This window comes from Diabrotica undecimpunctata, chromosome 1 (assembly GCF_040954645.1).
Source record: "Diabrotica undecimpunctata isolate CICGRU chromosome 1, icDiaUnde3, whole genome shotgun sequence".
NCBI classification, from domain to species: Eukaryota; Metazoa; Arthropoda; class Insecta; order Coleoptera; family Chrysomelidae; genus Diabrotica; species Diabrotica undecimpunctata.
In genome coordinates this window covers 84,549,705-84,573,502 of record NC_092803.1, presented here as the reverse complement: position 1 = coordinate 84,573,502, position 23,798 = coordinate 84,549,705, and the positions used below count along the sequence as shown (strand labels likewise).

The following is a 23,798-nucleotide window of genomic DNA, read 5'->3' as shown; positions in this document are numbered from 1 at the left end:
AAAAGTCACTAAAAAGTATATTAAACAAATCGAAAATTGTAGTAAAAGCAAACAATTTTAATAAAAAGGAACTTAAAAATAAAATTGAAATTGCAAAACAAGTATCAACGAAAAATTTAATCGTAAAAGGCTTTACAAAATCCAGGAATTATATGTTTTGAAAGTAACTGTTTCAAATTGTTAAATTATAACTGTAACTGTATAAATTTTTGAAGTTATACTTCTATACGCGCGCTCCACGTTTGAAATTTGTACGGGAGTGAATCAGTGAAATCATTACATATGTAAGATAATGAGTAAGAGAGAGACAGAAGATATATTTTCTCTCTCTTCATCTCTCGAGAATAAAAATGTTCCTTTTGTATATGTATTTAATATTATATATATATATATATATATATATATATATATATATATATATATATATATATATGTATATATATATATATATATATATATATATATATATATATATATTATATATATTTCTAAAGTATTCAACTAGTGGATTCAGAGGTTTAATCGGTCATTCAGGTTGGCAAATAAAAAAAGAAGTCAACTACTTCATAAGTTTATCGAAGACGTTTCGCTTTATATTTCTAAAGCTTCATCAGTTCTAACTCAATATGTAGTATATTATCGATGTTATCATATATCTACTGTACACTTTACTCATTATTTAAAACACTAACTTAACCAAAAAAGAAAAAACAAAAAGTTCAGAAGTTCAGAACTTTGTTGGTCTTCAGCGGAGAACCATCTAAATGAAGCCAAATGTTCGTTTAAAATTTTTTAAATATTCATATCTACGAATATGAACATTATTTTCGGCAAAGTTTGTGTGTTGTTTTTTGTTTTTTCTTTTTTGGTTAAGTTAGTTTTAAATAATGAGTAAAGTGTACAGTAGATATATGATAACATCGATAATATACTACATATTGAGTTAGAACTGATGAAGCTTTAGAAATATAAAGCGAAACGTCTTCGATAAACTTATGAAGTAGTTGACTTCTTTTTTTATTTGCCAACCTGAATGACCGATTAAACCTCTGAATTCACTAGTTGAATACTTTAGTATTATATATATATATATATATATATATATATATATATATATATATATATATATATATATATATATATATACATGTAATATAATATTTATTAATATTATTATTTATGTGATATGTTTTGTATTATTTATTAAATGTTCATAATTGTTTTAGTCTTTTGTATTTCAAAATAATAATCTCAATAAATCACTGTATGACCGAGAACTGTCAATTTCGAAATACGTTTGTGTCATGTCTAATTGGCAAATATTTTACGTGTTTGGTTCATACGCTGGTGTATGTGAGTTCGAACCCCAATATGAATTCCCTTTTTTGTTTTTGAAATATTTAAAAACCCCACGTTATTTTTATTAAATATATGTAATATACGCAAAAATGCTAAATTTTAAAATAAAATGAAAATTTACAACATAATCCCAGTTGTTGGTCTTATTTCGTTTTTGATTGTACACAGAAATTTGTGTGTATTCGTATATATTGAGTGAATCAGCAAAACCATTACATATATGTAAGATATAGGTAAGAGAGAGACAGAAGATATATTTTCTCTCTCTGTCTCTCTCGAGAATAAAAATGTTCCTTTTGTAAACATATTTAATATTTATTAATATTATTTTTTTATTAATATTAGTATCATGGTAAATTAAACATATGCGTAAGTTATGTATATTCTCATTTTTAAATACTTATGAATATTGCATTTTAATTTGTATTGTATTATAATATTGAATTATGTGGCAGTGTATTGTATTGTATTTTTATATTAATAACAAAATTAACAATGAATTTTACTGCGGAGTATGTGTAAAAAAATTTTTTTGCATTCAACTCCTTTTATACATATATGAAAAAAAAATATATATATTTTCATTAAAATATTGATTCAATCCTTCATTTACTTAGTATACTCCTATTACAGGTCAAATGTTTATATACAGCAAACGATGCACCATATACCTGTATACCTAATTCTTTTTCTCTTTCTGCTGTCTCTTACCTATATCATTACATATGTAATGCTTGTGCAGATTGACTCACATATAAATTTGTAACGACGAACGCGTGTATAGAAGTATAACTTCTACCGGCAGTCCCACTGGACTGCCACACCCGTTTTTTTTATACAGGGAAGTAATCTTTTCCTTTTAAGCTTTGAAGTAGCATTACTTCAGTTATTTTAAAGTCACGGTCTCCCTCGTCTTTGGTGAAATCTTGTCCCATTTTATTGTACAGTCCTTTTATATCGTAAAACTCAGTGAAATCCATTTCTTTAACGGTTAAAGGAGCTCATGTTTTTTAAGCATTCCTAATTAATTCAACTTATTGCTCGGACATGTATATGGGCCTTGATTTGTTTGCCCTCTTCACTGCTTTTTCTATTATGCTGTGGACTGAATCACCTTCATTTTGGGTGTGACCGCGAACAAGAAGCTTGTGAGTAATAGGATTGATGTCCAAAGTATTGACAGCAAACAGGTACATGGCTATTAGAAATTTATTTTTTTGTTGGCCTCCACAGTTATCGGAATAAAAAATTACATCAACTCCTGGGTTGGTTATTGACAATTCTTTTAGATAGTAATAAACGCAAGATCTGATTTCTATTGCCCCTCTATTCCTTATCACGTCATTCCAAAAGTATGACTTGGTCTTTTTTCGCCTTTACTTCTACTACTGTAAAGTTATAACAGTTTAAGCGAGATTTGTAAAAAAATGCAGCAACTTTGTCCTATTGGTACAGGTAGCACTGTTTGTAAATTATAAGTAGCCAGATGTATATTGTTATCAGAATTTTTATTTTCAGTTTATCGTTAGTTTTTCCTTTACGACTTAGATCCTTTTCCTCTAAGTGACTTTCAATGGCTGTTTGCATATTTTCTTTTTCTTCTGCTCCGGCATTTTTAAAAGATTTGCATTAGTCACAAAAATCTTTCTTCGGGATAAAAAAACCCTATATTAAATTCGCTGTTGAAAATATGAGAAAAACAATCGTAGGTTGCTGACTCTTCTTCTTTTACTTCTTTTCGTTCCTTTATATAGTTCCTGTGAAGTTCCGCAATAATTAAACCACCGTCTATGTATTGCTTCGAAAAATCACTTCGAAGATTGTGACTTTCAATTCGTGGAATTGAATTTATATGGCTACGAACAGAATCCAAAATTTTGTCACTTATTTTTTTGTGACTCTTGTGCTTAGCACGTTTATCTTTTGGTATAATGGTAGTTTTTTCACTTGAAACTGCTTTGATTATAGAGCGAATAGCTCTTTCACTTATTTCAAAAGTATTAATGAGAAACGTTTTACATAACAGTTCTTGTTTTCCCTTGCCTGTATTGAAAAATGCACAATTTGTATTTCTGGGAGTGGTTTTTGATGTAGAAATACGTCGGTAGCTCAACTTAAGTGGCTGATTACAAGAAGACAAAATATCTCGCTGTCTATGCAAGGACCCTAATGCCCAATACTCTTTAAACTGTGTTTCTCTCAGCTTTTCAGATAAAATATTTTGGACATTTCAAACGGCCTTTGTCGGTACACACACGTCCCATTTTTTTAGCAGCTACAGGTTTTCCTGTTCTAGAAGTATACCCCTGTCCAGAATTCTTTAGCCTTTTCCTTTTTTCTTTCAATCAATTACCCATATTTATTTGTCTTTTTTCCCTTCTTGACTAAGAGAGCATTACCAAGTGTTGGTGTTTGGGGTTCTTGGTGTACCTATATTTTACTTACATAAAATGCACTTATGTCAATGTTGCCTCACAATAAGGAGAAATCTAGATGAAAAATGACAGAATACAGTTACGTCAATGTTTCCGGGTATTTGTGAAAAAACCTTAGAGCAATAATAACATAAAATAAAATTGAGTCAATGTAGCACCGTAGGTACAAGGACACACTCGACCTATCGCAGCACAACAATACATTCTGTCTCTCCGAGATCGGCTGATTTTTCAAATATGACGCATCTGCTCCCTGGTGGCTAAAAGCTGAACAACACGTCTGACAGTGATATGACAAATGGGGTAACCAAGTTTTGACCCAATGACGACATAAACTCATTTTCAACCCGTCAATTACGTGCTGGAGCAAAAATACGACTAACAAACAATGAAAGAATTGGTTTGAACGAAGATTCTATACAGAATGAAGACATTTCTGGCCATAATTTTGAATCTGAGGTGTTAAAAAATTGGATTTCAGAGAGACTTATTGAGCCTCGAAATCAACCTCAATGGTTGAAGGGAGCAGACTTTGACAAAGAACGTTCATCGGCATTTCCAAAACCCGACTATTCTAAATAGGAACAAATGTCTCCAACGAAAATATTTAAACAATTTCAACATTTAGTGGACGAAAGTCGTCGCTATGCATTAGTTTTAAATTGTTCCGATCTCAAGACAGTCATCATAGCCAGAATGATCGCCAACGTTCGGAACGGACAGGCACCCTAAGAAGAAGATCTCAAGATAACAGGTGAGATCAGTTTGTTTATTACTATTTTATATATAAGTGGGTATAATCATTAACATCCAAGCGACATTATTGAGATTATAATACCGATATGAAAAATTATGCAGTATCCAAGGCCATGCGAAGAGAGATCGATTTTTACGGATTTGCCGGTTTTTTCACTGTTCAGATAATACCAAAATCCACCAAAATGACAAGGCGTGGAAAATTCGACATCTTGCTATGCTTAAAAAAAGTTATGTTGAAAGATTTGTACCGGAAGAACATTCATCTTACGATGAAAGTATGACAAAATACTTTGGCAGACATAGCTGCAAGCAGTTTATTAGAGGAAAGCCAATGAGTGATGTGTCAACAAAAAAAAAATGGGTATTTAGTTAACATTGACTTATACCAAGGAAAAAATCCAAAATCAAATATTGAGTATGAAAAACTATTTAGAAAAGCTGCTAGTCCTTTGTATTACTATTAGACGACCTGCCAGCAGAGAAAAGCAATCTAAGATACAATATTTATATGAATAATTTGTTTTCTGGAACGGCTTTATTTTCATTTTTAAAAATTCGTGAAAAAAGATCGAGGTTATTTTGAAACACCTATTGAACGAAATGATGGACAATTATATGTCCGGTGGATGGATAATGCAGTAGTAACAATGATTTCATCATCCTGTGACACTCAAGAAATGGGTCAAGTAAGAAGATTTTCTCAGAAACACATTTTTGGGAGGAACTGATCAAATGGATCAGAATGTAAGTTGCTACCGGTCAGTATTCGTGGCAAACAATAGTATTGGACAATTTTTACATGGTTGCTTGATGTTGCATTACAAAATAGTTTGATAGTGTATAATAAAACTGGCAGAGAAAATGTGTCGCAATTAAATTTTACAAGACATAAGCACATATTTAGCGAAGTATAGTGTACTTAGCAAAGAAAGCGGAAGACCGTCGGTTTCCTTGACAGCATCTGTCGATAGCCTAGTATCGGATGACATTCGTTTTGACACCATTAATCATTTGATACAGTACATTAGAGATGAGAAAAAGAGAATATGTGCGTCTAAAACATGCAAAACTATCGTTATAACAATGTGTTTAAAACGTGATATTGGACTATGCACTTCTTGGTTTATACCGTTTCACTCTCCATAGTGTAAATTTTTATAATTAATCACACCGAATTGCATTTTTTTATGAATAAATTTTTATTTTTTGTTTTATTGCCTACTTTACTGTATCCCAAATGCTTTAATTTTTGGTTTATTATTTTCAACAAAAACTAGGTAATGTAAGCGCCTAGCGTTGCTTTAAGGCAACACTTAATATCTCAGAAATGAAATATCCCAGAAAAAATATTTTATGAAGTTTTTTATTATTTAAACACAGTCCTTTAATAATATTGCAAAAAATAATACAAAATCAATAATTTATTAATCTCGGCGCTAATGGGTTAATCAAACTTAATGTCTATGATTGTAAAGTAAAACAAAAAATCTGATTAATTTTATTCACATATAAAGTACTGGTTTTCATCACAATGTATTTATGTATGTAATGTTAAATATAAACAATAACAGTAAATACATATAAAATTTTTTAACATGTAACAAACTATACTATCAATACAGTACCCACTAAGTCTTCCTTGGAAAACATAGCAAGAGGTTAAACGTATATTTGTCTGGACCCAAAAATGTTTTAACACTCTCCAATACATAGCCAAAAAGAATAACGTCGAAATTATAAAAAAATTGTTTTTATACCGAAATACAAATATAAAATAGGTATAAAAAAATAGTCAAAATATAAAAAAATGGCATTGGAATTGATAGACACTCTACCATAAAATACCTACTCAAAATCAATTTGTTAGAAGTAAATTCTTAAAATAAAAAAATGTAACTTCTTCTTGAAAGTCTAAAGCTATGATGTGATCAGAGTCCCAATCATGAAGGAATAAACCAAATTTTAGTTTAAAATACGTTTAATTTTACTTCATCTACTACATCATTATGTAATTTGTGTAAAATCCTAGATATGTGTTTAATTGTTTTTCGATCAGAGATTCGACCGCCGGTGTTTCTGTAGTTGGTGAGAGATAGTCTCAGATATATGTGTTGTTCTTGAGTTTTTGGGTACCATCGTGTGCCTGTTGTAGTTTTAATTACTCGTATTTCAAGAAAAACCGACGTTACATTAGCCTTAAAGTTGTTTTGTTTATTTCTGATTTATTTTCAAAATGAACGCCGAGAAAACGACAAGGTAAAACGACAGTGTAAAACCAAACTAAACTGTGGTGAAGCGTACGTTTCAAGAAATACAAAGAAAACTGTATCTGCACGCACAATCGGACTGCCATGTAAGTGTCGTCAAAAAGTTGGGCATGAACAATATCAATATGATTTTCAATAACTTTTGGCAAATCGGCAACTACGATAATCAAAACCAAAACCTTTCAAAAGTGGTAAGTTGGAATTATTGTAAAAAGTCTTCAATTACTGACAGAGCTCGTAGGAAACTTTGGACCATAGAATATAGTGTTTCAATAAATGGAAAGACCTTATCCTCTTTTAAGTTTTGTTAATAAAATAAAACTTATGCCCTTACTATTGTAACATTTTTTTAAACATTTTAATTTATAATTTACTATTTTTATTGAGAATTGGCCACAATTTTGCATTAAAATAAGCATTTTAAACTAAAATTGTGGATAATTACCCAGCGGAAATCGAAACGTCAAAATAAACACAGGTATTTCAAAAAAAAATTGTGATTAATTCCCAATAAAAACAGTATATTTTATATAAACGCCAAAAGAAAATAGCTTCAGAATAATATATTCTCTAATCAAAAAACAATATTAAACAGAGATCTATGATTGTGCACAAATTACATAACGATGTAGTATGAAGTTAATGTATAAGGACATCAAATATCACACATGAACGAATTAACAAATCTAGAATTAATAGAGAGAAGACTAAACAGATAGACAACTAACCCAAGAATCTTAATAAATACAATACTGGAGAGTTACTGGACATATTTTCGTGGAAAAAAGTAAAGTCTCTTTGGGTCTAACCTATTTCGAAGGATTTCCTATATTCTTATTTCCCTTAAGTTCAAAATTAACTTAGTTTCAGTCAGAGTTCTATAGATGCTAGTGTTTCAGTTATGGCTTATCCGTTTGTATAACTTTATTTTTAATTTTGTTTTTACATATTCAACTTTACACAAATTATGACTAATAACAGGAACATTTTCAATTAGATCTTATCAATGAGCCTTCAAGCCATAAACCACTTAATAGCAATCCATATTGTTCACATCGACATTGTCATATTCTTTCAAAATATCATCCAGAAGCGATTGGAAGCTGTCGGTTTGTTCTCTCCACTGGCTTTTCTCTACCAGACGACGTTCGAGATCAGTATAAACCAAGTTCAAGAACAACTCCGGCTTTAGAGCTTGCCGTTTTTTGATATCAATGTTTTTAAAACTGGGTTCATCCAATTTATTAAACACAGTCTCCAACAAGTTAAGGTCTCGGGTATCCAGGATATCTTCCAAGATGGAATCTGAAATCGGGGCGTATTGAGGAGTAGAGGGAGCAGTTGGCATGATAAAGTCATCCACTTCGATCTGAGGCGCAGCTACTGGAGGAAACACCACTTTTTCCGTTACCGGCGATACCGGCGTGGTAGGTGTAGGAGTGTGCACTTGCAAACTTTGTACGGTAACCTGATGATTTTTGAGCAAATCAACAAACTCTTTAATGGTATTCGTTGCAGTTTTAGAAACTTCAATATCACAGTCGTCTTGGAGAGCCTCGTAGAATACCGACAAACACCCAACTTGAGAAAGTTCATTCAAAACACGCACTAGTCTTTTTTCCACTTCCAAGTTGCTTAAAGTCACGATCTTTTTGAGCTCTTTTGAGAACGTTACGCTTGGAAATGAACCGTCTATCATGCCCTGTTGCGTCAGATGTTCGTCAATAATGTTCTTCCAAAACTTTAACGCTTTGACCCTGACTTCCCAATGAAGATCGGCTACGACGGCGTGATTCATGGCGTCATAAAAGCTATTCATTAAGTCTTGGGGTATGCTTTGGTGCGTAAAGATACAATCTACTAACGTGGCCGCTTCACAGCGAACGATTCCTTCAGTTTCATACTGTAATATCCTTAAAACAATGTCCTAGAACAAAATAAATATTTTTAGTGTGTTCAGTTATTCACGGTAGGGGAGATCCTTGTACTTTGAGACCGCTTGTACTTTGAAACGTTCGGACTTTTACAGCATACTAGCGGTTCAGGTGCATTAACTAGTTATATAACGTTCCTATGCGCTCACAGAGGCAGAACACGTAATATGAAGCAGATCGGTCTAAAAACTCGACAGTTAAATTTGTTTGTTTGTGGCGTGACCATTGTTGTATTTTCGTATCCTCTGCCATCGAATAAAATAACTGTAAATATATTCTTATATTTTGTCTATGTTTACACAAATATAAAAGTTTTAAGCAATATATTTTCTTAGTTTTTGCAGAGAATTGTGTTTATTTTGAGTAATAAAAAGCGAATATTTGAAACATGTGATTATCGTGTACTTTGAAACGTCGTCTGAATTGTACTTTGGACCATGTTCCAAAGTACACGGACGTGGTCCAAAGTACAAGTTGTATGGACTGTAGACGGTTATAAAAATTTAAACGCTTATTTTTTGGCTTGTTGATGCCGAGAAGCAAAACAGACGTTAAAAGAATAAAACCTGTAGCCGAAAATTCTGCTAATGCTGTATTGCAAAAACAGCTCACTCTAAGACAAGCCAACGCAGATCTAAAGCAACCTTATGCAGACATCTCAAGAAATACAGAGAATCTGGACAAGAACATTTTGTATATAGTGCATCACAAGACGTTAAGTTAGTCTTTACAAAACAGCAAGAGGAAGAGCTACTAAAGTATGTTACCATTTGTGCCAAGATGCATTACAGCCTCTCAACTATCGAATTAAGAAAGTTAGCATATAATTACGCACGTGTAAATAATATTGATTGTCTATCTTCATGGGAGACAAACCAAAAAGCACGAAAGAAGTAGTACAGGTAAAAAAAGTTTTACATTTTTTAGGTCATAAGGGTAAATAATTTTTTTACAGGTTCTATCTACGAAGACATCTGTATCATTACATAAACCACAAGCAACAAGTCTAGCCAGATCGACAGCATTTAATAAAACAAATGTTAATTTATTTTTTGATAAACTGGAGCAACTTATGGTAAGATACACATTTAGTCCGGATAGAATTTATAATTTAGACGAAACCGGACTAACTACGGTGCATACCCCGGTTCATGTTATTGCAACGAAAGGAGTTAAACAAGTCGGCAGCATCACATCGGCTGAAAGAGGTGTAAAGGTGTAAATCTCTAATTTGTTGTATCACTGCTATTGGTAATTGTGTACCTCCTTTATTCGTATTTCCGCGTGCGTTTTTTAAGGAACACATGCTGAAAGGGTCTCCAATAGGTAGTGTTGGGAGCGCGAATCCTAGTGGATGGTCTAACTCTACGATTTTTGTTGAGTATTTAAACCACTATATAAAACATACAAATTTAAGTACTGACAAAAACTCACTACTGATTGTCGACAATCATGAGAGCCACATTTCAGTGGAAGCTTTAAATTTAGCAAAATTATCTGGAGTCGCCATGCTTACCTTTCCACCCACACCAGCCACAAGCTACAACCGTTAGATAGATCGGTTTTCGGGCCTCTAAAGAAATATTATAATACAGCTTGTTCCGACTGGCTAACTGCAAATGCTGCAAAAACGATGACAATCTATGATATTGCTGAGTGTGTTGGGAATGCATATCCACAGGCATTTACACAGAAAAATATCCAGTCTGGTTCTACCGTTTCTGGAATTTTTCCATTCAACAGAAATATTTTCGAAGAGCACGAATTTCTCAGTTCATATGTTACGGATAGACCACCAGTTGCCGAAGAGTCAAGAAATAATCAAAATACCTCCGAAACTAATAGTTCCTCGAATATTTCTGTAGACGGTCTAGGAATGCCTTCAGGAACAACTAATATGTTTAATGATCCTAGTTCTTCATTAGTATGCCCGTTGCGCAAGGCAGCTGCCAGGAAATTTACGAAGAAAGGAGGTAAGAAACTAGGGCGTTGTAGAATAGTTACAGATACCCCAGAGAAGAACGGGATTGAAATCATGGCGCTCCTTAAAACCACGAAGAATTTTGTTTAAAAAAAAATAAAAAGCAACCAAAAAGGTTCTTGATAGTAGTTCTGATGAAGATGTAATAAAAGAAAGCGAAATAACGTGCGACGACTCACTAGACGACGTGGATTTTGCCAATGCAGAAGAGGAAGATAACGATTTTCTTAAGTCTGGCAACAAGTCCTGCGTGGGAGATTTTATTTTAGCACAAATTGCAACAAAAAAGACAAAACGATATTGTGTTGCTAATGTCGTTGGAGTGAATGATGATGGGTTTAAAGTTAGATACCTAAAAAGAAGTAACTTTGCCGCCAAATTTCTTTTCGAAAATGACACTGTCTATGACTTGCCTGACGAAGATACGGTGATGAAACTAGGAGCGCCTTCAGCAGTGGGGGGCACTGCCAGAAGAAATGCTGAGATGATATTTTCTATCGATTTATCTGCATTTAACGTCCAATAAATAAGCGTTTCAAAGTACACATACTTATGTTCCAAAGTACCAACCTCGGTGTGTACTTTGAGACCTTTAGGATATGGTGAATTTTTCTGTATTCATAAGCATATTTGCCATTAGAATTAATATTTTATTTTTCCATTTGTTTACTTAAAGATACTCTATTTCCATATTTCAATAACTTTTTTTATTTCAAAAAAAAATCTCAGTTCGAAATAAAATTTAAAAACTACTGAAACCTGCTTTTATTTAAGAACCGTTCTAAAGTACAAGGATATCCCCTAATCACTTTTTCTGCTAAAACAAGACTAATTATATTTACTTACGTAGAAATTGAACGAATTTGTTAATGCTTCCCAGAACTCAGGAATTTCTATTGCTTTGTGGACACATCTTACAGCTGAAGCTCTGACGAATGGATTTCCATCATCTGTGGCCATCCTTAGTACTGAACAAGGTAGATCATTTTCTAAAAGTAGTTTTTTGTAGGAAGTAAATTCTGGAATGAGAAAATGTTTGAATTAGTACTAAATGCAACTATTTTGCATACTATTTTTAATTAAACCTGCAAGAAACTAAGCTTAAAAAGGAAGAGAAATAAAATACAAGGAAAGATTGTAAGATGTGAAAAAGAAAAACACGTAAACGAACGAAGAAGAAATAAAATATAACCTCAATCCCAAAACGGCGCGTCCTAATAGCTGATAGGGAACGTCCTGTAGGTATGCAGGACAGGAATAAATAAATGCTGGGGGTGAGACTTATAGACAAAAAAACAGACAAATGGATTAGAAGCAAAACCAAAGTAAAAGACGCAGGAGAACATGCTGCCAAATTAAAATAGAGCTTCGCAGGACACAATGCCCGACTGCAGGATAAAATATGGAACCACGAAATACAACAATGGAGACCATGGTTAGGAAAAAGAAGCAGAGGAAGACCACAAATGAGATGGACTGATGACATTAAGAAGATCGGATGAAACAACTGGAAGCAAGCGGCGCAAAATAGAAAACACTGGATTGATTTGAGGGAGGCTTATGTCCAAAGTTGGATTACTTAAGGCTGAAGAAGAAGAAGAATTATTGAGGAATATACAGAAGAATCAGAATTGACACGAAAACAACATAGTGAACATCTTAAAATTACAAAATAAGAAAAGGTACAGGAAGTATTCGATAAAAGTACAATAATATTGCAACCCCCTACAGCTTTATAGGTAGTGCTAAACCTCACCTTCTAACTAAATATATGTAAGTAGGATGGCTCTAGAAAGTGTGTTTTCTCGAACACAGTCAGTGTTTAAAATCTGACTGAACTTCTGGAGATTTTACTAAATTCAGATTCAATGAAGATGCTCAAACAATTCAGAACAAAACTTCGAACTCATCACTAAATATAAACAAGTGTGAGTTAACATAAAACGAAATCAATCAAATCACGGGAGATGTTTCCTCTACTAGAATGCTTTGATAATCCACAATCCAGATAAAAGTAATCAGAAAGAGGAAAAATAGATGTACAAAAGAAAATAAAATAAAGAGAAATGGAGAAAAACGAGCGCAAAAATTGTGTAAAAATATACTATATCTACGCAAAGTATAGCAAAAATATGTAATACATCTTCAAAAAAGTAAGTAAGAATTTCGACATCTAGAAAAATTATTAGAAATATATAAAATTTACATATATAAAAAAAATGTTGTCCTGAAAGTATTTCCTTGTGTACTTCAGCCACTACTAAATATTTCGTTAGGAATAAATGACAAATAATTGTATAATAAACTGGTTAGAAGTACATATCAAATTTTTAATTTATAATTCCGAACCATAGTCATTATGAACAGATAAACCATTATATATATATATATATATATATATATATATATATATATATATATATATATATATATATATATATATATATATATATATATATATATATATATATATATCGCTCATTTGCGACAAGAACGTCATAATCAAAAAAAGCAAAGTTTTGAGAAAACGCTAACAAAGATTTTATCAGATCATTCCTAGTTTCACATTGCTTATGCGGCTTTCTATAACATATTAGCGAGTTATATAAGGATATCGTAATTTAACGAGACCTAATGTTTTCCGTAATTTGTTTCCCATTATTTTGTCTAAAGAAAAATAAATAACTTTTTATGTCGTTCTTTCTAAAAAACATTGGATCTATTTTGGTATTATTCCGAAAAATGACATTATTGTTGATAAGTGCTTTAATTTTTTTTTTAAGAAAAACAGTCAATATTTGGTGTTATATCTTACTGCAATTTTTCTTGGGATAAGTAGGTATTAATTTTTAAATGAAAGGCTATGGAATATAATCCATGTAAACATTATAATTAACAAAATATATCTTCTACAAAAAAAATATCATTTTGATGCTTATGCTAATGCTACAACTGAACAAGAAGATCGAACATTTTAAACCAAGGAAAAAAAATATAAATATTTATAATGAGTTAAAAAATGGTGCATATTATTTCGGTATAACATTTTTGTTTAATAAGTCAAGCAAATCGGTTTTTTTTTCTTTCAGAAATTCCTGGCTTGTGGTCATAAACTTTTTTGACCACGATTTCTGGATTTTTTCCTTTTGACTGTTATGGCCTTTTTAAAATCTTTATCGTCATAAGAATGTTTGTAGTATAAAACCTGTGGGGATGATTTTTTAAGTTTCAAAATTTTGATATCTGAAAATTTTACTGACTCGTCATCATTTGTAGTTACATTCAGTCCCATTTGTGTGCAAACGTTCTTCCAGTCAAAAAAATCTTCAAATGACATTTCATGTACATGATATGGCTGTCCACTTTTTCTTGCCGAGTTGATTGCCGCAATGAATGAATCTGGTGTGTACATGGGGCCACTTTTTAATTGTCTTTTCACCTGCCTTTCTATGAGCGAATGTGCAGAGTCACCCTCGTTTTGAGTGTGACCCTTAATTAAGTACTTATGCATTATGGATCTGATATTTGGAAATTTTTATAAACAGTATAAGTAAACAGCCAACATAAATTTGTTCTTTTGTTGTGTGGCGCAGTTGTCCGAGAACAAAATAATATCTGTGTCATTTTCTCCCACTCATTTTGCCGGCAAATATGAGTCCACTAGACTCGTCCCATACAAAGCAATCGGCAGTATTTGAGTGCAAGTCGTAAACTGTGAAATTGAAAACATTTAATTTAGATCTATAGTAAAAAAGGGACACATCACCTTTCGGGCACTGAAAAACCGCCTGTAGGTCGTAAACGGCGACTACTTTATTATTTTTTTCCTTATCTTTTATTTTCTGTAAATGTGACAGTTATTTTTCTTTTAAACGAAGATCGTAGTGTTCTTTTTGGTTTTGTTTTTCTTCATTTTCGGAATTGTTATAAATTGTACAAGAATCGCTAAGATCCTTTGTAGAAAACCCCTCTACTCCTCTGTAGAATTCTGTAAAAAAGAATGTAATTACCAAAAGGTACATTTTCCTCTTTGCACTTAGCAACATAATCCTTGTGAATTTCTGCTATTTATTTACTGCCGTCAATGAAATCTTTCAAGGTGTTAACTCTGGTGTAATGGCTTTCGATTTTTGGGGTCGAGTTGATATGATCCCTAATATCAGCCTTAACCTTTTCATCTATTTTGGGACGTTTACTGTGCTTCCCAAGTTGCTTTTTCAGTAGAGTGTTTATAACTAGTAGACTGTTAACTTTATTTTGTTTTTCCATAACTGTGCGAATCGGTCGGTCTGTTATATCCAAAGTTGTTTTAAAGAAGGTCTTACATACTCTAATTTTTTTGTCAGGCAAATGGAAATGAAAAGAATTGTTATTATGCCGTCGAAGTCGAAAGCCTTCTTCTAGAATATACCTCCTCCTTATTATGGCATATTCTAGTTATAGAATATGCCTCCTTCTATAGTTGTACAGGTTATATACAGGTTGTAATGAGATAAGTCCAGGTAAGTAACTATTTTGGGCATCATTGCCATTGTCACGGCCAATGTTATTAAACTGCCTTATTACATCACTTTGTTCGGCACCAGAAATATCCTGAAAGCACTTATACCGCTTGCATTGACAATCCGGTTTCAAAGACGGCCATGTTTTATACGCGTTTTCATTGATTTTTCTTGATTAACAATTTCTATGTATTTTCGTCACTTCTAGACATATTAAACGCTTAAAACTTTCAAAAAAACCTCTTAAAACTAAAGAATGCTGAATATTTCTTAATAAACTTGCTTCACTAAACGTGTCGGAATAAAAACTAATAAACACGACTGAGATGAACTGAGAGAGTAATAACAAATTTTATGGACTGCGTTGGTTATTCCCATGTTGGCACCTCATTGATCGAATTTCGTAAACATAATTATACTGTCTGAATGGTCACGTTTTGGTCACAAATGGTCAGTTGGTTTCAGCTTTTGGTCAGTTATAATTAATTTTTTTATTAAGGGTTAAAAATTTTCAACGACAAAAAAGATGTTGGCACCACATTGAACGAACTCTATAAAACAAATGACTGTATTCGACAGAGATTAAAAGGCTGACAAATGGTCAGATATATGGAACATTTGGTCAGTTCGGTTTTGCGGTGAAAATAATTATTAAAGTTGCAAAAACCCAAGCACGCACGGGCAGTACTTTAAAAGTTTTAAAAATACCAAGATTGCAGTTCCTTGTCGCAATAAACATTTTAAAAATACTAGGAAAACAGTAGGTTCCCGCGTTTTCCTAAATCACTATATTACAGCTAGTATTTCTGAAATGTAATTATACCATCTGAAAGGTCACAAATTGATCTCCAATGGTCAGTCATTTCCAGAAATTGGTCAGTCCTAGGTAATTTTTTTATTAAGAATTAAAATATTTTCAAGGACAGTGTCTAATACCAAACACACACAGTGTTGTCCAATTTTGAATAAGTTAAGAATTATAAGTTTTCATCCAGAAACATTCTTTAGATTGTAATCACAGGAAGCGGTTATAGTAAAATTTGTTGATATCTAGACAGTGTAACAAATGTTAGTGATAATACGAATTGTAATATATTTCTTCTTCAAATATACAGCGTTGTCACGTCTAAAATTTAGTTTTTCTCGTCTTATATCATTGTTATATTTTTTGTAGAATATCCAATTGATTCTTAAATCTGATTTGATTTTTATGCAATCATTTTATTTATTCTTTTATTAGAAAAATGTAAAAAATATTACTTAGACGCACAAATTCACAACAGTTGTAATTAAGAAAATGGCGAAGAGTTATTAAAGATCCTTGAAATCAAGTGTCCTGCGACATACTGTCAGAGAACAACCCAATACCAGAGAACAACCCAACACAGAGAAGCGACAGTTCTTTGAAGTTACGTGGCCAAGCCGCCAATGACAGCTAACAACCAGAAAATTAATAGTCAGTGGGCATATCACACAATATAAATTCTTAAGAGTGTAGGCGCAAAATTTCGGGCCAATGTTTTTTAAATGCATTCATTTTTTCCGAATCCTGAAAAAACTAATAAGTATTTTTGAAAAATTTAAACGCAGAGTGAAAGACTACATTATTACTGAGGGCCGAAAGTCCCTGAAAACTTCTATAATGTTTATTTTAATAAGTTACAGGGGTGAAAAAAAAAGAGAAAATTTAGTGTGATTTTTAATTTGAAATATCTCATTCAAAAAAACTTTTTGTTTATTCTAAGGGACTTTCGGCCCTCGGTAATAATGTAATCTTTCATTCTGTATTTAAATTTTTCAAAAATATTTGTTAGTTTTCTCAGCATTCGAAAAAAAATGATTGCATTTAAAAAGAATTGGCCCGAAATTTTGTGCCTACGCTCTTAAATCAAATTGAGCATTTATGTTGACTTTCAATAAATAAGAAATATTGCACTAAATAGTTACCTGCAGGGCCGACTTTTGTTGACATTCTTAATGGTGTAATTATTTTTTATTTACAAAAGGTAATTTACTGATGCCACCAAATGATGCCTGATGCCTACAAAAAGTAGATGAGTACCTATTTAGTTTTTTCATAATTTAATATAAGTTTGTTTATTTGCAACCATGTTTTTGCAATTTTGAAGTGTTGTTCTGTTGGAAATTTAAGATTTTCCCAATTATCGGTCTAATTATGTTTCCAACAATTTTTAGTTTGAGCATTTTAGTAATTTCTTTGTTTCGTTTAAGAGCGTAGACGCAAAATTTCGGGCCAATGCTTTTTAACATTTTTTTGGAATCCTGAGAAAACTAACAAATATTTTTGTAAAATTTAAACACAGAATGAAAGATTACATTATTACCGAGGGCCGAAAGTCCCTTAGAATAAACAAAAAGTTTTTTTGAATGAGATATTTGAAATTAAAAATCACACTAAATTTTCTCTTTTTTTTTCACCCCTATAACTTATTAAAATAAACATTATAAAAGTTTTCGGGGACTTTTGGCCCTCAGTAATAATGTGGTCTTTCATTCTGCGTTTAAATTTTTCAAAAATACTTATTAGTTTTTTCAGGATTCGAAAAAAATGAATACATTTAAAAAACATTTGCCCCAAATTTTGCGCCTACGCTCTTAAATCAAATATTCTCGTGTATAAAACCCTCTATATATTTTTATTTCTTAAAAATACTATATTCGTATTGTTGTCTTCGAGCGCGCCGACATTTGGCCACCATCTGTTGATTTTTTGACCTGAGCCTTCGGAGACTTGCGTCTTTCAATAAAAGAAATAGCACTGACACCAAATTTAAAATTTAATGTTTTTATTTTGAACTAGGTATCCCTTGGCAGACCAAAGTTTATTTTTTTATAGCTCGGACAGACACGTCGGCGTCGGCTTACTGTTCGAAAGTCAAACCAATACTATTATGTAATTAGTAATAACTAATAATAATTACAAAGCAATAGTAATTACCTGTTATTATTCTTAGGAAATCTAAATAAACTTATTCCTTTTCCTGTCACAGATGAACATCCGCGAATCGCACAAATATATCCAGACATTTTAAATATAAATTAAACTTTTAACTATAAACTATAACTATAAACTTATATATTTAACTATAAACTATAACTATAACCTTTTAACTATAAATAAATTATATAAATGGTCAAATGCACTTGTTGTGTCGAGTATTTACCATAGACGCCTACGGACTATCGAAAACAACCAGAATTAAAGAATAAGCACGTGTTTTTGACAGTAATACAACCAGAATCGGGCATGCGTATACAAAAATGGTACCCGCTTTTGGACCGCTATGTCGCTTCTATGTGTCTCTGTTATTCTAGGATACTGTGTTCTAATTTAAGTGTTCTGCGACAGTTTTCTACTTGGATTTTGAGTTAAAAATTCACATTAGCTAAGGTCTCCCTAGATTCTCTTACGTTAGGTTGCGCAATTGTGATTATTCATATCATAACAGGAGTGTCTTAAGCCGGAATCAGATAGCTCGTAGAATGATGCTCTTTACTTAGGCAAAGAGAAACAGAAAATCGATATTAGCGATCAGAAAAGAGACAACGGTTGGCACCTCACGTTACTGTGAAATTAGTAAATATTTGCTTTTTGGTAAATGCATTCGACATATCCCAAAAATGTAAAAATGTAAAAATTTTATTAAGTTGGGAAATTTATAGAATAATAAAAATTCCAACACAACTTCGTTGAACCACTCCCTAGTAAAATTATGACGACAATGACCATGCCAAGGTTTGGATATGCGGTGCCTCAGCTTTCGATTTTTTTGAACTGGATCGATTTACCGACAAACAACGGGATAGCACCCGCCGACCATAAATAGACAGCTTTGCTCTATCAAAAGGATCGTAAACCACAAATTTTGAGAAAAATTCGGTATTCCACATTGTGTTGGTTCTCGTCTTTATATTTTGTCTTTTTCTATTGCGTATTTTCTATTTCTCTTCTCCGATGGAGAACGCCAATTCACGTTCTGTGAGACCGCTCCTTTAAAGGAGTATGCTTGAAACTTTAAAATTTGTAACACTGGAACAGAGACGGAGAATGTAAGTAATGCTGTTTGTATATGTTGTTGTGAATATCGTAAAATTAAAGATTTATTCTTCATTGACCGTATAAAGTTCTTGGTACCTAAGATTAGCTTAAGGTTAAGCCGTAGAGGGCTGTTTTGTATTTGTTAGACAGATTGCTCGCCCATAAACAGCATGATGAGGCAGTGCAATATAATTCTAAAAAATAGCAACATAGATATCTTTAACACCAACACCAAAGCCATTAAATCTAGCTAACTACTAGCTTAAACCTCTATGTCATAGTGTGTATGTCTAGCATAGATATATGGATGTCTTTATGTATATGTATATGCATATATACACATATAATATGTGTATCTGTTTATATATATATATATATATATATATATATATATATATATATATATATATATATATATATATATATATATATATATATATATATATATATATATAAATTAATAAAAATTAATGAAACCTCGCTAGAAGTAGTAGATGAATACATATACCTGGGACAGCTCATACATAAATCGGGATCACTACTTCCGGAAATCAACAGACGAATAAAACAAGCGTGGTCAGCATTCGGACGAAATTCCATAGTCTTCAAGTCCAAAATGCCACTATACCTCAAGAAGAGAGTATTTGATCAATGCATATTACCCGTCTTGACATATGGATGTGAAACTTGGATATTAAAGAGAGAAATAACGTCGAAACTCCAAGTAACTCAAAGAGCAATGGAAAGATGTATGCTAGGGATAACAAAGAGGGATCGTAAAAGAATTGAATGGATACGGAGGCAAACCCAGGTGACTGATGTAATCCAAAGAATAAAATCCCTGAAATGGCAATGGGCAGGACATATGGCAAGAAGAACAGATAACAGATGGACCACTAGAACAACTATGTGGTACCCCAGGAACGCTAAGAGACCAAAGGGGCGCCCAAATCTCAGATGGGATTATGATATTAGAAAATTAACAGGAACAACGTGGTCTCGAATAGCACAAGATAGAAAAATATGGGCGCAAATGAGCGCAAATTATTAGAACAAAGTATAACTAAGACATCGTCGAATAATAATAAGAACATAAAATAACATTGAAATAAGGGAGGCTGCACCGTAATTGGAAACGGTTGATAAAGCTGCACATGATGATGATGATGATATATATATATATATATATCGACATAGGTGTATCTAAAATTCCTACCTGTTTTTATTCTGTAACATGTGTTTGTTGTAAAGTATAAATAAATAATTTACTATTTTTGTTGGCAATAAGCCACAATTTTACTTTAAAATAAGTTTATTTGATGTTTTGATTTCCACTTCGAAAATCGTTCTCAAAATACAGTTTCTGTAAAGTAAAATTGTGGCTCATTCCCAACAAAAATAGTAATAGCTTCAGAACAATATTCTTCTCATATTCTATACTAGTATGTATACTAGGTACATGAGATGAAGGTCACGTTTTTGATAACATGTACGTAAATATATTTAACAAACATTAAACTCATTATTAAATGTTAAAGTTGTATGTAAAATGAATAAAACAATAATGGAAGGCATCGAGATATACTATTATATAATATTTACTTAAAAATGTATTTTAGTTTTAGTTTGGTTTTTAATCTTTAAATATTGAAAGACAAGCAACACTACAAGCATTAGCTGTTACAATCTTAGTATATTTGATGTTGTAAAAAATAAACCAATCTCATTTCGGAACATTACCCTAATATCATCTGTGTAGTGTTCCGTAATGAAAATTTGTTCATTTTTACTTGTTCAAATAAACTAACAAAGAATATAGACGCATGCGCATACTCTTTGATACTAAGATAGTAACAGCTGATGCTTGCAGTGTTGCTTGCCTTTCAATATTTCTTTAAACCAACATAAAATTGCTTGACATATCTCGTGGCTTGGATTAATGTTTCATTCATTTTACATACAACTTCAACATTTATTAATGATTTTAATATTCGTTAGATATATTTACGTAGATGTAGAAGCTATCAAAAATAAAAATACAAAACGTTCTAAGTAACCTTAATCTCAAAAAACTGGATCAAGATTTAAAAAAATACCACTAAAATGATGAAAGACATACTGTTATGTAACTGCGTTATGAGCTGGTCATGTAACTGCGTATCTACTAATATCATCGTAATGTAATATATTATTTTTGTTAGGAATAAGCCACAGTTTTACTTTAAAATAAGTTTATTTGACTGTTGAGAACGATTTTCGAAGTGGAAATCGAAACATTAAATAAACTTATTTTAAAGTGAAATTGTGGCTTATTCCCAAAATAGTAAACTATTTATTTATATTTTAGAACAAACATATTTTAGAGAATAAAAACAAGTAGGAATTATACATAAACATAAAACAATATATATATATACAGATACACAAACATACACGTACATAAAAACATCCACGTATCTATGCTAGACATACACACTGTGATATAGAGGTAGAAAGCTAGAGTTAATGGCTTTGGTGTTGGCGTTAAAGATGTTGCTATTTTGAGAATTATATTGCACTCTCTCATAATACTGTTTATGGGCGAGCAATCGGTCTCACAAATGTGAATGGGAATTTTTAACTGAAAATCCAAGTAGAAAAATTTAAAACGGTTAAGAAACCAGTTCAGTATACAGTTAATACTAACTTTATTTTGTTCTAAAAGACAATTTACATTGTACCAATCTTAACTTCCTGTTAATGACATATGGTGCTAACATTTAAATTTGGTTAGTGATATCAATATTTTAACACCTCCACTTAGCTTATTAGCAGCTAAAGATTTAACAGTCAACGCATCAGCTGGAATAACATCAGTAGGCATATCATCAATCATCAATTAGCCTATATTTGTCCACTGCTGAACGTAGACCTCCTGTAAAATTGTCCACCTATTTCTATCTTGTGCTTCTTGCATCCAGTTTGTGGTGATGCGCTTGATATAATCCGCCCATCTAGTCGGTGGTCGTCCTCTGCTTCGATATGCCTCTTGCCTTGGTCGCCATTCCAGAATCTTTCTGGTCCATCTATCATCCGTTAATCTGGCAACATGTAGGCATATATTTAACATTAAGTATTATGTCAGATATTAGGTCTTTTAAAAAATGGTATCTTACTTCAATATGCTTACTTCTTTTATGATAAATTGGATTTGCTGATAGGTTTAATGCACTTTGATTATCATTAAATAAAGTAATACATTCAGTTTTTCCAATTAAATCACTTGACAAACCCCTAAGAAAAACAGCCTCTGACAAGGCCGTATATTCTGCCTCGTAGCTAGATAAAGCTACCGATTTTTGTTTTGCACTTTGCCAAGATATTGTAGAGACACAAAGCTTAAATACATATCCAGTAAAGGATCTTACGATCTAATGTATTTCTTGCACCATCAGCATCTACAAAACCTTGCAATTCTGAATCATCTGAGTCAATCAGATAATAATTAATAGTATCTTTTAAATACCTCAATACTCTTTTTGCACATTTCCAATGAGACACATTATATACATTGTTAAATTCGCTCAAGAAACTGACTGTAAATGATATATCTGTTCTGGTTAGAACAGATAAATACATCAAACTAAGAATTACCATTTGATAAGGAAACTTATCTCTAATACAATTGTTACTATCATCAATTGTTGAAGATAACTTTGGTTCAATTGGAGTTTTAACTCCTTTGGCATCACTCATGTTAAATCTCTTTAACAACCGAATAATATAGTTTTTCTGATTCAAATCAATATAACCTTTATTTTAATCAAAGTCTATTTGCATACCTAAACATTCCTTAATTCTACCAAAATCTGTAATAACAAATTTACTTTTCAGCTCATTTTTTAGTCTACTTGTTTCACTTTTGTCATTTGAAAACACAAAAAAATAATTTACATATACTTCTACAACCGTAATTTTTTTTTATAGATACAAGGTTCATGTTTTGATGTCTTATAATTAATATTTTCCAAAACATTATTTACTTCATAATTTCAAATCCTTGAAGAGTGTTTAAGCCCATAAATAGCCTTATGTGATGTTAAGCATATGTTACCTGCTAAATCAAAACCCTCTGATGATTGCTGTTTTAACATCTAAATGAGTAACATCCAAACCTAATTTTATAGAAACTGAAAAAAGCAACCTTAAAGAAGAATGTCTTATTATTGGCGCAAAAGTTACTGTATAGTCTATATATTCTCTTTTATTAAAACTAGCTCCTAGTCTTGAACGATATGTAATTTTATTTAACTTAAACACCCACTTTTTGTACAAGATCCCACTGCAGGATCCCTACATACATAACGTAGTTAATCAAACTCACATATTTACATACATTTAAAATTAGGAGAATACATTGATAATAGTTGCCACTCAAAAAGGGGCCGTAAATATGTTTAATTAAATTAAAAGTAATTAATTTTTGACAAATATTTTATTTGGTTAATTAATTTTTTAATTA

At 31.8% G+C, this 23,798-nt stretch overlaps 1 protein-coding gene across 4 annotated transcripts in view; it reads right to left on the bottom strand.

Moving 5' to 3' along the window:
* Window positions 1-6,040: 6,040 nt before the first annotated feature.
* Window positions 6,041-23,798, bottom strand: part of LOC140450974 (uncharacterized) — a 48,101-nt gene continuing 30,343 nt past the window's right edge. For all 4 annotated transcript variants that reach the window (XM_072544692.1, XM_072544686.1, XM_072544679.1 and 1 more), the window contains 2 exons: window positions 11,582-11,754; window positions 6,041-8,747 (listed from right to left, as the gene is read on the bottom strand). In XM_072544692.1, coding sequence (XP_072400793.1) covers window positions 7,851-8,747; window positions 11,582-11,754 — 1,070 coding nt within the window. In that variant the 3' untranslated portion in view covers window positions 6,041-7,850. The remainder of the gene's footprint in view (window positions 8,748-11,581; window positions 11,755-23,798) is intronic.